The 13,530-nt window shown below is 43.4% G+C and overlaps 4 protein-coding genes across 4 annotated transcripts; all 4 read right to left on the minus strand.

Moving 5' to 3' along the window:
* Positions 1-2,336: 2,336 nt before the first annotated feature.
* LOC310713661 (mas-related G-protein coupled receptor member H-like) lies at positions 2,337-3,800 on the minus strand. Its single transcript, XM_083518097.1, has 2 exons — positions 3,618-3,800; positions 2,337-3,490 (listed from the first exon to the last, which is right to left on the minus strand). The coding sequence occupies exon 2, from the start codon at positions 3,435-3,437 to the stop codon at positions 2,454-2,456; it is 984 nt and encodes a 327-aa protein (XP_083374223.1). The 5' UTR covers positions 3,438-3,490; positions 3,618-3,800; the 3' UTR covers positions 2,337-2,453.
* Positions 3,801-4,914: 1,114 nt separating this feature from the next.
* Positions 4,915-6,499, minus strand: LOC310713150 (mas-related G-protein coupled receptor member H-like). Its single transcript, XM_083516974.1, has 2 exons — positions 6,278-6,499; positions 4,915-6,150 (listed from the first exon to the last, which is right to left on the minus strand). The coding sequence occupies exon 2, from the start codon at positions 6,095-6,097 to the stop codon at positions 5,111-5,113; it is 987 nt and encodes a 328-aa protein (XP_083373100.1). The 5' UTR covers positions 6,098-6,150; positions 6,278-6,499; the 3' UTR covers positions 4,915-5,110.
* A 1,262-nt stretch (positions 6,500-7,761) lies between these two features.
* LOC310713797 (mas-related G-protein coupled receptor member H-like) lies at positions 7,762-8,760 on the minus strand (the record flags this gene model as incomplete). The annotated part of the gene is made up of 1 exon (XM_083518367.1): positions 7,762-8,760. The coding sequence occupies one exon, from the start codon at positions 8,758-8,760 to the stop codon at positions 7,762-7,764; it is 999 nt and encodes a 332-aa protein (XP_083374493.1).
* A 2,753-nt stretch (positions 8,761-11,513) lies between these two features.
* Positions 11,514-12,868, minus strand: LOC310713665 (mas-related G-protein coupled receptor member H-like). The gene has a single exon (XM_083518098.1). It carries the CDS (start codon positions 12,691-12,693, stop codon positions 11,707-11,709), a length of 987 nt encoding a protein of 328 aa, XP_083374224.1. The 5' UTR covers positions 12,694-12,868; the 3' UTR covers positions 11,514-11,706.
* Between the last annotated feature and the right edge of the window lie 662 nt (positions 12,869-13,530).

Genomic DNA, 13,530 nt, shown 5'->3' on the forward strand with positions numbered 1-13,530 from the left:
GGCTGCTTGGACGAGTGAAACCAACCACCTGTCTCCTGGATCCTTGCCCATCCTGGCTTATAAAAGCTAGCCGGGAAGGACTGGGCGATGGGCTTCGTGGGGTGGTGAATGCTTCCCTCCGTGAGGGAGCCTTCCCAGACTCGCTGAAAGAGGCGGTTATTAGACCGCTTCTTAAAAAACCATCTTTAGATGCGGCCACGATAGCCAACTATCGCCCAGTCTCAAATCTGCCATTCTTGGGCAAGGTGATTGAGTGGGTGGTTGCTGAACAACTCCAGGCATGCCTGGAAGAAGCGGACCATTTGGATCCCTTCCAGTCGGGATTCAGGCCTCATCATTGGACTGAAACTGCCTTGGTCGCACTGGTTGATGATCTCCGGCGGGCTAGGGACAATGGTGAGAGCTGTTTCCTAGTTTTGCTGGATCTCTCAGCGGCGTTTGATACCATCGACCATAACATCCTTCTGGACCGTCTTAAGGGGCTGGGAGCTGGGGGCACTGTTATACAGTGGTTTCGCTCCTTCCTCCTGGGCCGTGTTCAGAAAGTGGTGGTGGGGGATGAGTGTTCAGACCCCTGGGCCCTCACTTGTGGCGTGCCTTAGGGTTCTGTCCTCTCCCCCATCTTTTCAACATCTACATGAAGCCGCTGGGAGAGATCATCAGGGGATTTGGGCTGGGTGTTCATCAGTATGCAGATGATACCCAGCTCTACCTCTCTTTCAAATCAGAACCAGTGAAGGCAGTGAAGGTCCTGTGTGAGTGCCTGGAGGCGGTTGGAGGTTGGATGGTGGCTAACAGATTGAGGTTGAATCCTGACAAGACAGAAGTACTGTTTTTGGGGGACAGGAGGCGGGCAGGTGTGGAGGATTCCCTGGTCCTGAATGGGGTAACTGTGCCCCTGAAGGACCAGGTGCGCAGCCTGGGAATCATTTTGGACTCACAGCTGTCCATGGAGGCACAGGTCAAATCTGTATCCAGGGCAGCTGTTTACCAGCTCCATCTGGTACGCAGGCTGAGACTCTATCTGCCCGCAGACTGTCTCGCCAGAGTGGTGCATGCTCTGGTTATCTCCCGCTTGGATTACTGCAATGCGCTCTACGTAGGGCTACCTTTGAAGGTGACCCGGAAACTACAACTAATCCAGAACGCGGCAGCTAGACTGGTGACTGGGAGCGGCTGCAGAGACCACATAACACCGATCTTGAAAGACCTACATTGGCTCCCAGTACGTTTCCGAGCACAATTCAAAGTGTTGGTGCTGACCTTTAAAGCCCTAAACGGCCTTGGTCCAGTATATCTGAAGGAGCGTCTCCACCCCCATCGTTCTACCCGGACACTGAGGTCCAGCAACGAGGGCCTTCTGGCAGTTCCCTCACTGCGAGAAGCCAAGTTACAGGGAACCAGGCAGAGGGCCTTCTCGGTAGTGGCGCCTTCCCTGTGGAACACCCTCCCACCAGATGTCAAAGAGAACAACAACTACCAGGCTTCTAGAAGACATCTGAAGGCAGCCCTGTTTAGGGAAGCTTTTAATGTTTCATGTATTATAGTATTTTAATATTCTTTTGGAAGCCGCCCAGAGTGGCTGGGGAAGCCCAGCCAGATGGGCGGGGTATAAATAATAAATTATTATTATTATTATTATTATTATTATTATTATTATTATTGATTACAACCAAAGGATACAGTGGAACTTCTTCTTCTCCTGCAGTGGAGTCTGCAGAATCTTTAAGAACTGTGGTTTCTTTTTTCATATTTACACCTGAGCTTAGTTGGAGGGACTGCAGAACCTCCCTCCCCCAAGAGTGTCTCTTGCTGCTTCTCTCATAGCTTCAGTCAGCTGGAGTCCAGAGCAGTCAGCTATGCTCGCCAGTCTCTAGGTTGCAGCCTGCGCTCATGAAGTTCTCACCTTTGTTCTCTTTCCTCTTCCCAGAACATATCCAGGAATATATAGGAGGGAATCTGACACACAGGGATCTGGGGATACCTTGTAACAATATTACTTGTGGTGGAACCAGGTTGAATTGGAGATACAGGAAGTTTTGCCAGGGGACCAGATGGCTTTTACAGCAGCTCAAGCTTCACACCTAATGACCAGGTGTGTTAAATTCACAATTTCACCCCAAGGGTGTGCAGAGCTTCCAAAGGGATGGAGTTGAAATGAATCCTGCTTATGACTTTGAAGTCTTGGAGCCCTTGGTATTTGAACAAATCCCACTTGGTGAATGATTAATTTTTCTTTATTAATTTGTATGCCACCTGACGTTAACGTTACCTACTAAGCAAATTACAAGTATAAAAACTAAAGGAGCAAACATTAAAAGATAAACACCCATGATTAAAATATGCAGAAAAGAAGCAGAAAAACACGAATCCACAGACTTATTTTTTATAATAAACCTATGTTCTTGGTCATCTCTAATGCCATCCCCACAGCTTAGCTTACAAGGAGAGACTTAAGGAGTCATCATCATTGAATCTGTTGCGGCTGGAAGACTCTGATCTTCTCTGCAATCAGCTTTGTCACTAAAAACTCTTTCCAGCACCACCTTCAAGGGTTCTCTGGATCGATGAGTCTTTTTCCTTCCAATTAAGAAGTAAATGAAAGGATTAACACTGCTGTTGATAAGAGCAGATACTACTCCAAATAATGCCATTATTATATTAATACCAGGAAGATATTGAACAGCAATTATGACATTGAGTGGAACACCAAAAATGAGGAAGAAAAGAAGAGCAAGCAAGAGCGCTGTGTAGAACTTTCCTCGTTGGCGTCGATGTAAACTGCAGCAGACCTTGATGAAAAGGATCACAGTACAGATGACCACAACAAGTGTGCAAAATACAGAGCTGATCATATGAACAACACAAATCACTATGTCAAAGTCTGCAGATTCAGTTAAAATGAAAAAGTGATAGATTCCAAACACCAGAATGGACATTGCCCATATTAATGCACAAACAATTTCAGACAGGTGTTCTAGACGGTGGCATCGATACCAGATTGGGAAGACAACAGAGAGACATTTCTCGGCACTGATGGCTGTCAGTAGATATAAGCTAATGGCATGTGTGGAAATAAACAGTTCAATACCAAGCTCAAAGGAAATTCCTCCTATATCCCAAAAGCTAGCTGAAATTGCCAGTGCTAAAGTTACAAGGACACAAGAATCAGCTACAGCCAAGTTCAAGATGTAGGTGGTGATGGGATTCTTCTTCACGATGAAGCAGAGAAACCAGATGACAATTGCATTCCCCACCAGGCCACATATGAATATTGCAAGGGTAATAATGAAAAGACAGGCAAAGAGAAACAGGTAATGTGTGAAGGAAGCAAGTTCAGATTCATCATCTTCCTCTGGGAATGCTGAAGGGCTGTAGTCTCCAGAAAACCCATCAATGGTTAAACCAAGTGATGCTGCTGTGCTCTGCTCAGCCATAATGAAATCTTTTCTTTTGGATTCTTCCTTCTTCCCTGTTCTCTGCACTATGTCTGCAAGCAGAAGGGATCAGGATCAGAAGGGATAACCACTAAAAGCAAGTGCCTACACAATTCCAGTATGGAAATCTTCTAACTCACTTGTTATAGGTAGCCCAGGAAAGAAATTAGCACTACTCACCTGCTACAGCTTCAAGAAGAAGAATAGAAATATAGAATTGTCGAGTCTAAAGGGACCCTAAGGATCATTCACTCCAACCCCCTGCAATGCAGGAAAACATTTTGGGCAAAATAAAGAAGAGCTTCATAGAAGAGGCACAAGACTCCCAATGCATATAAGAAATAACTTTCGTTACACAGTCTTCTCTGCTGCTTCCTCTATGATGGTATCTCAGCCAACTGTTGTAACGGTTTATCAGGCTAAAGTTATCAGGGTCAAGAGAGGAAGATAAATTGTACACAAGTTCTGAGATGGCATGACTTCAAAGAAGCCTCCTAAAGTCTGATGTCATCCAGATTTTTTGGACTACAACTCCCACCATGTTGTGCTGGATGGGAGTGGGAGATGTAGTTCCAAACATCTGGAGGGCACCAGGGTGGGGAAAGTTCCTTAAACAAAGGAATGGAGTTGATCCTAAAGCAAGGGTGCAATGTTCTTAGATGGCAACTCAGATGTGTCTGGGGATAGCCTCTAGCAGCAAAATGTTTCAGGACCAGCCCTGAAAAGACAATCAGGTATCATTGTAACGATGTTCTTTTTTTCTTGACTACCCTTGTATTTAAGGTTGCCAGCAAATTTGGAAAAGATTAGAACAGATGGCCCTGTAGTTGTGTGAGCACGAGTTGTTCAATGTGGACAACGAGTTGTTCATAGCACAAAGATAATGGATTACAGCCAAAGGATACAGTGGAACTTCTTCTGCAGTGGAGTCTGCAGAGTCTTTAAGGAATGTGGTTTCTTTACTCATATTTACACCTGTGCTTAGTTGGAGGGAGTGCAGAACCTCTCTCCCCAAGAGTGTCTCTTGCTGCTTCTTTCATAGCTTCAGTCAGCTGCAGTCCAGAGCAGTCAGCTATGCTCGCCAGTCTCTAGGTTGCAGCCTGCGCTCATGAAGTTCTCACCTTTGTTCTCTTTCCTCTTCCCAGAACATATCCAGGAATATATAGGAGGGAATCTGACACACAGGGATCTGGGGATACCTTGTTCCCCCACAAACCTGTAACAATATTATTTGTGGTGAAACCAGGTTGGATTGGAGATACAGGAGGTTCTGCCAGGATACCAGATGGCTTTTACAGCAGTTCAAGCTTCACACGTAATGACCAGGTGTGTTAAATTCACTTTCACCCCAAGAGTGTGCAGAGGGATGGAGTTGAAAAGAATCCTGCTTATGTCTTTGAAGCCTTGGAGCCCTTGGTATTTGAACAAATCCCACTTTGTGAATGATTAATTTTTCTTTATTAATTTCTATGCCATCTGATGTTCATGTTGGCTACTGAGCAAATTACAAGTATAAAAACTAAAGAAGCAAACATTAAGAGATAAACACTCATGATTATAAGTTGCAGAAAAGAAGCAGAAAAACACGAATCTACAGACCTTTTTTAAAGAAGAAACCTATATTGTTGGTCATCTCTAATGCCATCCCCACAGCTTAGCTTACAAGGAGAGACTTAAGGAGTCATCATCATTGAATCTGTTGCAGCTGGAAGACTTTGATCTTCTCTGCAATCAGCTTTGTCACTAAAAACTCTTTCCAGCACCACCTTCAAGGGTTCCCTGGATCGACGCATCTTTTTCCTTCCAATTAAGAAGTAAATGAATGGATTAACACTGCTGTTGATAACAGCAGATACTACTCCAAATAATGCCATTATTATATTAATATCACCAAGAAGATATTGAACAGTTATTATGACACTGAGTGGAACACCAAAAATGAGGAAGAAAAGAAGAGCAAGCAAGAGCGCTGTGTAGAACTTTCCTCGTTGGCATCGATGTAAACTGCAGCAGACCTTGATGAAAAGGATCACAGTACAGATCCCCACTACAAGTGTGCAAAATACAGAGTTGATCATATGAACGACACAAATCAGTATGTCAAAGTCTGCAGATTCAGTTGAAATTAAAAAATGATAGATTCCAAAGACCAGAATGGACATTGCCCATATTAATGCACAAACAATTTCAGACAGGTGTTCTAGACGGTGGCATCGATACCAGATTGGGAAGACAACAGAGAGACATTTCTCGGCACTGATGGCTGTCAGTAGATATAAGCTAATGGCATGTGTGGAAATAAACAGTTCAATACCAAGCTCAAAGGAAACTCCTCCTACATCCCAAAAGCTAGCTGAAATTGCCAGTGCTAAAGTTACAAGGACACAAGAATCAGCTACAGCCAAGTTCAAGATGTAGGTGGTGATGGGATTCTTCTTCACGATGAAGCAGAGAAACCAGATGACAATTGCATTCCCCACCAGGCCACATATGAATATTGCAAGGGTAATAATGAAAAGACAGGCAAAGAGAAACAGGTAATGTGTGAAGGAAGCAAGTTCAGATTCATCATCTTCCTCTGGGAATGCTGAAGGGCTGTAGTCTCCAGAAAACCCATCAATGGTTAAACCAAGTGATGCTGCTGTGCTCTGCTCAGCCATAATGAAATCTTTTCTTATGGGTTCTTCCTTCTTCCCTGTTCTCTGCACTATGTCTGCAAGCAGAAGGGATGAGGATCAGAAGGGATAACCACTAAAAGCAAGTGCCTACACAATTCCAGTATGGAAAGCTTCTAACTCACTTGTTATAGGTAGCCCAGGAAAGAGATTAGCACTACTCACCTGCTACAGCTTCAAGAAGAAGAATAGAAATATAGAATTGTCGAGTCTAAAGGGACCCTAAGGATCATTCACTCCAACCCCCTGCAATGCAGGAAAACATTTTGGGCAAAATAAAGAAGAGCTTCATAGAAGAGGCACAAGACTCCCAATGCATATAAGAAATAACTTTCGTTACACAGTCTTCTCTGCCCCTTCCTCTATGATGGTATCTCAGCCAACTGTTGTAACGGTTTATCAGGCTAAAGTTATCAGGGTCAAGAGAGGAAGATAAATTGTACACACGTTCTGAGATGGCATGACTTCAATCAAGCCTCCTAAAGTCTGATGTCATCCAGATTTTTTGGACTACAACTCCCACCATGTTGTGCTGGATGGGAGTGGGAGATGTAGTTCCAAACATCTGGAGGGCACCAGGGTGGGGAAAGTTGCTTAAACAAAGGAATTGAGTTGATTCTAAAGCAAGGGTGCAATGTTCTCAGATGCCAACTCAGATGTTTCTGGGGATAGCCTCTAGCAGCAAAATGTCTCAGGACCAATGCTGAAAAGGCCTTCAGGTATCATTGTAACGATGTTCTTTTTTTCTTGACTACCCTTGTATTTAAGGTTGCCAGCAAATTTGGAAAAGATTAGAACAGATGACCCTGTAGTTGTGTGAGCACAAATTGTTCAATGTGGACACATCAACTAGTTTAAGTTTTCATAGCACAAAGATAATGGATTACAGCCAAAGGATACAGTGGAACTTCTTCTGCAGTGGAGTCTGCAGAGTCTTTAAGGAATGTGGTTATTTTACTCATATTTACACTTGAGCTTAGTTGGAGGGAGTGAAGAACCTCCCTCCCCAAGAGTGTCTCTTGCTGCTTCTCTCATAGCTTCACTCAGCTGGAGTCCAGAGCAGTCAGCTATGCTAGCCATTCTCTAGGTTGCAGCCTGCACTCATGAAGTTCTCACCTTTGTTCTCTTTCCTCTTCCCAGAACATATCCAGGAATATATAGGAGGGAATCTGACACACAGGGATCTGGGGATACCTTGTAACAATATTACTTGTGGTGGAACCAGGTTGGATTGGAGATACAAGAAGTTTTGCCAGGGGACCAGATGGCTTCTACAGCAGCTCAAGCTTCACACCTAATGACCAGGTGTGTTAAATTCACACTTTCACAACAAGGGTGTGCAGAGCTTCCAAAGGGATGGAGTTGAAAAGAATCCTGCTTATGCCTTTGAAGTCTTGGAGGCCTTGGTATTTGAACAAATCCCACTTGGTGAATGATTAATTTTTCTTTATTAATTTTTATGCCATCTGATGTTCATGTTGGCTACTGAGCAAATTACAAGTATAAAAACTAAAGAAGCAAACATTAAAAGATAAACACCCATGATTAAAAGATGAAGAAAAGAAGCAGAAAAACACGAATCTACAGACCTTTTTTTTAGAATAAACCTATATTGTTGGTCATCTCTAATGCCATCCCCACAGCTTAGCTTACAAGGAGAGACAAGGAGTCATCATAATTGAATCTGTTGCGGCTGGAAGACTCCGATCTTCTTTGCAATCAGCTATGTCACTAAAAACTCTTTCCAGCACCACCTTCAAGGGTTCTCTTGATCGATGCATCTTTTTCCTTCCAATTAAGAAGTAAATGAATGGATTAACACTGCTGTTGATAAAAGCAGATACTACTCCAAATAATGCCATTATTATATTAATATCAGCAAGTAAACATTGAACAGTTATTATGACACTGAGTGGAACACCAAAAATGAGGAAGAAAAGAAGAGCAAGCAAGAGCGCTGTGTAGAACTTTCCTCGTTGGCGTCGATGTAAACTGCAGCAGACCTTGATGAAAAGGATCACAGTACAGATCACCACAACAAGTGTGCAAAATACAGAGCTGATCATATGAACGACACAAATCACTATGTCAAAGTCTGCAGATTCAGTTGAAATGACAAAGTGATAGATTCCAAAGACCAGAATGGACATTGCCCATATTAATGCACAAACAATTTCAGACAGGTGTTCTAGACGGTGGCATCGATACCAGATTGGGAAGACAACAGAGAGATATTTCTCGGCACTGATGGCTGTCAGTAGATATAAGCTAATGGCATGTGTGGAAATAAACAGTTCAAAACCCAGCCCAGAGGAAATTCCTTCTACATGCGAAAATCTTGCTGAAATTGCAAGTGCTAAAGTTACAAGGACACAAGAATCAGCTACAGCCAAGTTCAAGATGTAGGTGGTGATGGGATTCTTCTCCACGATGAAGCAGAGAAACCAGATGACAATTGCATTCCCCACCAGGCCACATATGAATATTGCAAGGGTAATAATGAAAAGACAGGCAAAGAGAAACAGGTAATGTGTGAAGGAAGCAAGTTCAGATTCATCATCTTCCTCTGGGAATGCTGAAGGGCTGTAGTCTCCAGAAAACCCATCAATGGTTAAACCAAGTGATGCTAGTGTGCTCTGCTCAGCCATAATGAAATCTTTTCTTTTGGATTCTTCCTTCTTCCCTGTTCTCTGCACTATGTCTGCAAGCAGAAGGGATGAGGATCAGAATGGATAACCACTAAAAGCAAGTGCCTACACAATTCCAGTATGGAAAGCTTCTAACTCACTTGTTATAGGTAGCCCAGGAAAGAGATTAGCACTACTCACCTGCTACAGCTTCAAGAAGAAGAATAGAAACATAGAATTGTTGAATCTGAAGGGACCCTAACGATCATTCACTCCAACCCCCTGCAATGCAGGAAACCATTTTGGGCAAAATAAAGAAGAGCTTCATAGAAGAGGCACAAGACTCTCAATGCATATAAGAAATAACTTTCGTTACACAGTCTTCTCTGCCCCTTCCTCTATGATGGTATCTCAGCCAACTGTTGTAACGGTTTATCAGGCTAAAATTATCAGGGTCGAGAGAGGAAGATAAATTGTACACAAGTTCTGAAATGGCATGACTTTAAACAAGCCTCCTCCAGTCTGATGTCATCCAGATTTTTTGGACTACAACTCCCACCATGTTGTGCTGGATGGGAGTGGGAGATGTAGTTCCAAACATCTGGAGGGCACCAGGTTGGGGAAAGTTGCCTTAAACCAAGGAATGGAGTTGATCCTAAAGCAAGGGTGCAATGTTCTCAGATGCCAACTCAGATGTGTCTGGGGATAGCCTCTAGCAGGAAAATGTTTCAGGACCAGTCCTGAAAAGACAATCAGGTATCATTGTAACGATGTTCTTTTTTTCTTGACTACCCTTGAATTTAAGGTTGCCAGCAAATTTGGAAAAGATTAGAACAGATGACCCTGTAGTTGTGTGAGCACAAGTTGTTCAATGTGGACACATCAACTACCGTATTTTTCGCTCTATAACATGCAGATTTTTACTCCTAAAAAGGAAGGGGAAATGTCTGTGCGTGTTATGCAGCGAATGTGTGGTCCCTGGAGCCGAAAAATAAGGCAAAAATCAAACCGCGCTTCAGGGAGAAGGGAGCTCCGTGAGAGAGAAAGCTGTTGCTTTCCTGCATTCTGCCTCAGGGTCTTACTGCCCACCCTGCTCTGTTTCGTTGCTGTGTTTGCTCAAACGGAACAAAGAGCAGGGAAAGCCCCTCCCCTCCAGGCAAGAAGAGAGGAAAGCAGAGCGTCGCTCTATCCTGTCCCTGCTCCGGAGGGAACAATGTTTGTGAAGGGAAGAGAGATTACAGGTTCGGCTTAAAATTCTGATTTGACTTCCTGCTTTTTGTTTTTGGAGACACACAGCATTCAAATATGCTTTCTTCCATTTAAAAGGATGAAATCCTTAAACAGTGGCTGGCTTGTGTGGGTGGGTGGGGGGAAACTTTTGCCTTCCTTTCCTCACGTTATAGCCCTCTCCTGCATTCTTAGCCTTCTGTGTTTTTCCTTCCCTCCCCACTTAAAATGTGGTTACAAAGCATGGATCCACATGGATCCTCAGGATCTTTGCATTGGGTCACCCCAAATTCACCATCAGAGCACACAGCATGTCCATGGCTACAGCCTGCCCCCCCAAAATCACACACCCATTGTTGCCTGGGGCTGCAATGGTGCAAAAACGTGGTTACAAAGCATGGATCCACATGGATCCTCAGGATCTTTGCATTGGGTCAGCCAAAATTCACCATCAGAGCACATAGCATGTCCATGGCTACAGCCTGTCCCCCCCAAAAAAAATCACGCACCCACTGTTGCCTGGGGCTGCAATGGTGCAAAAACGTGGTTACAAAGCATGGATCCACAGGGATTCTCAGGATTTTTGCATTGGGTCACCCCAAATTCACCATCAGAGCACATAGCATGTCCATGGCTACAGCCTGCCCCCCCCCAAAATCACGCACCCACTGTTGCCTGGGGCTGCAATGGTGCAAAAACGTGGTTACAAAGCATGGATCCACAGGGATTCTCAGGATTTTTGCATTGGGTCACCCCAAATTCACCATCAGATCACATGTCTGTGGCCACAGCATGAAGCACAAAAATGATACGTCCACTGTTTCATTCAGAATATTTTTTCCCTTGTTTTCCTCCTCTAAAAACGATGTGCGTGTTATGGTCAGGTGCGTGTTATAGAGCGAAAAATACGGTAGTTTAAGTTTTCATAGCACAAAGATAATGGATAACAGCCAAAGGATACAGTGGAACTTCTTCTGCAGTGGAGTCTGCAGAGTCTTTAAGGAATGTGGTTTCTTTACTCATATTTACACCTGAGCTTAGTTGGAGGGACTGCAGAACCTCCCTCCCCAAGAGTGTCTCTTGCTGCTTCTCTCATAGCTTCAGTCAGCTGGAGTCCAGAGCAGTCAGCTATGCTCGCCAGTCTCTAGGTTGCAGCCTGCACTCATGTATTCCTCACCTTTGTTCTCTTTCCTCTTCCCAGAACATATCCAGGAATATATAGGAGGGAATCTGACACACAGGGATCTGGGGATACCTTGTTCCCCCACAAACCTGTAACAATATTACTTGTGGTGAAACCAGTTTGGCTTGGAGATACAGGAGGTTCTGCCAGGAGACCAGATGGCTTTTACAGCAGCTCAAGCTTCACACCTAATGACCAGGTGTGTTAAATTCACTTTCACACCAAGGGTGTGCAGAGCTTCCAAAGGGATGGAGTTGAAATGAATCCTGCTTATGTCTTTGAAGACTTGGAGCCCTTGTTATTTGAACAAATCCCACTTGGTGAATGATTAATTTTTCTTTATTAATTTTTATGCCATCTGATGTTCATGTTGGCTACTAAGCAAATTACAAGTATAAAAACTAAAGAAGCAAACATTAAGAGATAAACACCCATGATTATAAGTTGCAGAAAAGAAGCAGAAAAACACGAATCTACAGACCTTTTTTTTTTAGAATAAACCTATATTGTTGGTCATCTCTAATGCCATCCCCACAGCTTAGCTTACAAGGAGAGACTTAAGGAGTCATCATCATTGAATCTGTTGCAGCTGGAAGACTTTGATCTTCTCTGCAATCAGCTTTGTCACTAAAAACTCTTTCCAGCACCACCTTCAAGGGTTCCCTGGATCGACGCATCTTTTTCCTTCCAATTAAGAAGTAAATGAATGGATTAACACTGCTGTTGATAACAGCAGATACTACTCCAAATAATGCCATTATTATATTAATATCACCAAGAAGATATTGAACAGCTATTATGACACTGAGTGGAACACCAAAAATGAGGAAGAAAAGAAGAGCAAGCAAGAGCGCTGTGTAGAACTTTCCTCGTTGGCATCGATGTAAACTGCAGCAGACCTTGATGAAAAGGATCACAGTACAGATCCCCACTACAAGTGTGCAAAATACAGAGTTGATCATATGAACGACACAAATCAGTATGTCAAAGTCTGCAGATTCAGTTGAAATTAAAAAGTGATAGATTCCAAAGACCAGAATGGACATTGCCCATATTAATGCACAAACAATTTCAGACAGGTGTTCTAGACGGTGGCATCGATACCAGATTGGGAAGACAACAGAGAGACATTTCTCGGCACTGATGGCTGTCAGTAGATATAAGCTAATGGCATGTGTGGAAATAAACAGTTCAATACCAAGCTCAAAGGAAACTCCTCCTACATCCCAAAAGCTAGCTGAAATTGTAAGTGCTAAAGTTACAAGGACACAAGAATCAGCTACAGCCAAGTTCAAGATGTAGGTGGTGATGGGATTCTTCTTCACGATGAAGCAGAGAAACCAGATGACAATTGCATTCCCCACCAGGCCACATATGAATATTGCAAGGGTAATAATGAAAAGACAGGCAAAGAGCAGCAGGTAATGTATGAAGGAAGCAAGTTCAGATTCATCATCTTCCTCTGGGAATGCTGAAGGGCTGTAGTCTCCAGAAAACCCATCAATGGTTAAACCAAGTGATGCTGCTGTGCTCTGCTCAGCCATAATGAAATCTTTTCTTGTGGGTTCTTCCTTCTTCCCTGTTCTCTGCACTATGTCTGCAAGCAGAAGGGATCAGGATCAGAAGGGATAATCACTAAAAGCAAGTGCCTACACAATTCCAATGTGGAAAGCTTCTAACTCACTTGTTATAGGTAGCCCAGGAAAGAGATTAGCACTACTCACCTGCTACAGCTTCAAGAAGAATATAAATATAGAATTGTCGAATCTGAACGGACCCTAAGGATCATTCACTCCAACCCCCTTCAATGCAGGAAAACATTTTGGGCAAAATAAAGAAGAGCTTCATATAAGAGGCACAGTGCATATAATAAATAACTCTGGTTGCACAGTCTTCTCTGCCCCTTCCTCTATGATGGTATCTCAGCCAACTGCTGTAATGGTTTATCAGGCTAAAATTATCAGGGTCGAGAGAGGAAGATAAATTGAACACAAGTTCTGAGATGGCATGACTTTAAACAAGCCTCTTCCAGTCTGATGTCATCCAGATTTTTTGGACTACAACTCCCACCATGTTGTGCTGGATGGGAGTGGGAGATGTAGTTCCAAACATCTGGAGGGCACCAGGTTGGGAAAAGTTCCTTAAACAAAGGCATGGAGTTGATCCTAAAGCAAGGATGCAATGTTCTTAGATGCCAACTCATATGTGTCTGGGGATATCCTCTAGCAACAAAATGTCTCAGGACCAGTCCTGAAAAGGCCTTCAGGTATCATTGTAATGAATTACAAATTGTAGTGAAATACCAGCAATTTCATGAAGACCTTGATGTAGTGAAGCCACTTTCCCCTTATGTGCAAGGGAGGAGGAAACAATGGAGAACA

The sequence above is a fragment of the Podarcis liolepis genome (assembly GCF_965112155.1).
Source record: "Podarcis liolepis genome assembly, chromosome: 8".
Taxonomy (NCBI): domain Eukaryota; kingdom Metazoa; phylum Chordata; class Lepidosauria; order Squamata; family Lacertidae; genus Podarcis; species Podarcis liolepis.

Bases quoted from the DNA above. Each gene is read 5' to 3' on its own strand.
- LOC310713665 (XM_083518098.1), bottom strand. From the start codon at position 12,693: ATGGCTGAGCAGAGCACAGCAGCATCACTTGGTTTAACCATTGATGGG.
- LOC310713150 (XM_083516974.1), bottom strand. From the start codon at position 6,097: ATGGCTGAGCAGAGCACAGCAGCATCACTTGGTTTAACCATTGATGGG.
- LOC310713661 (XM_083518097.1), bottom strand. From the start codon at position 3,437: ATGGCTGAGCAGAGCACAGCAGCATCACTTGGTTTAACCATTGATGGG.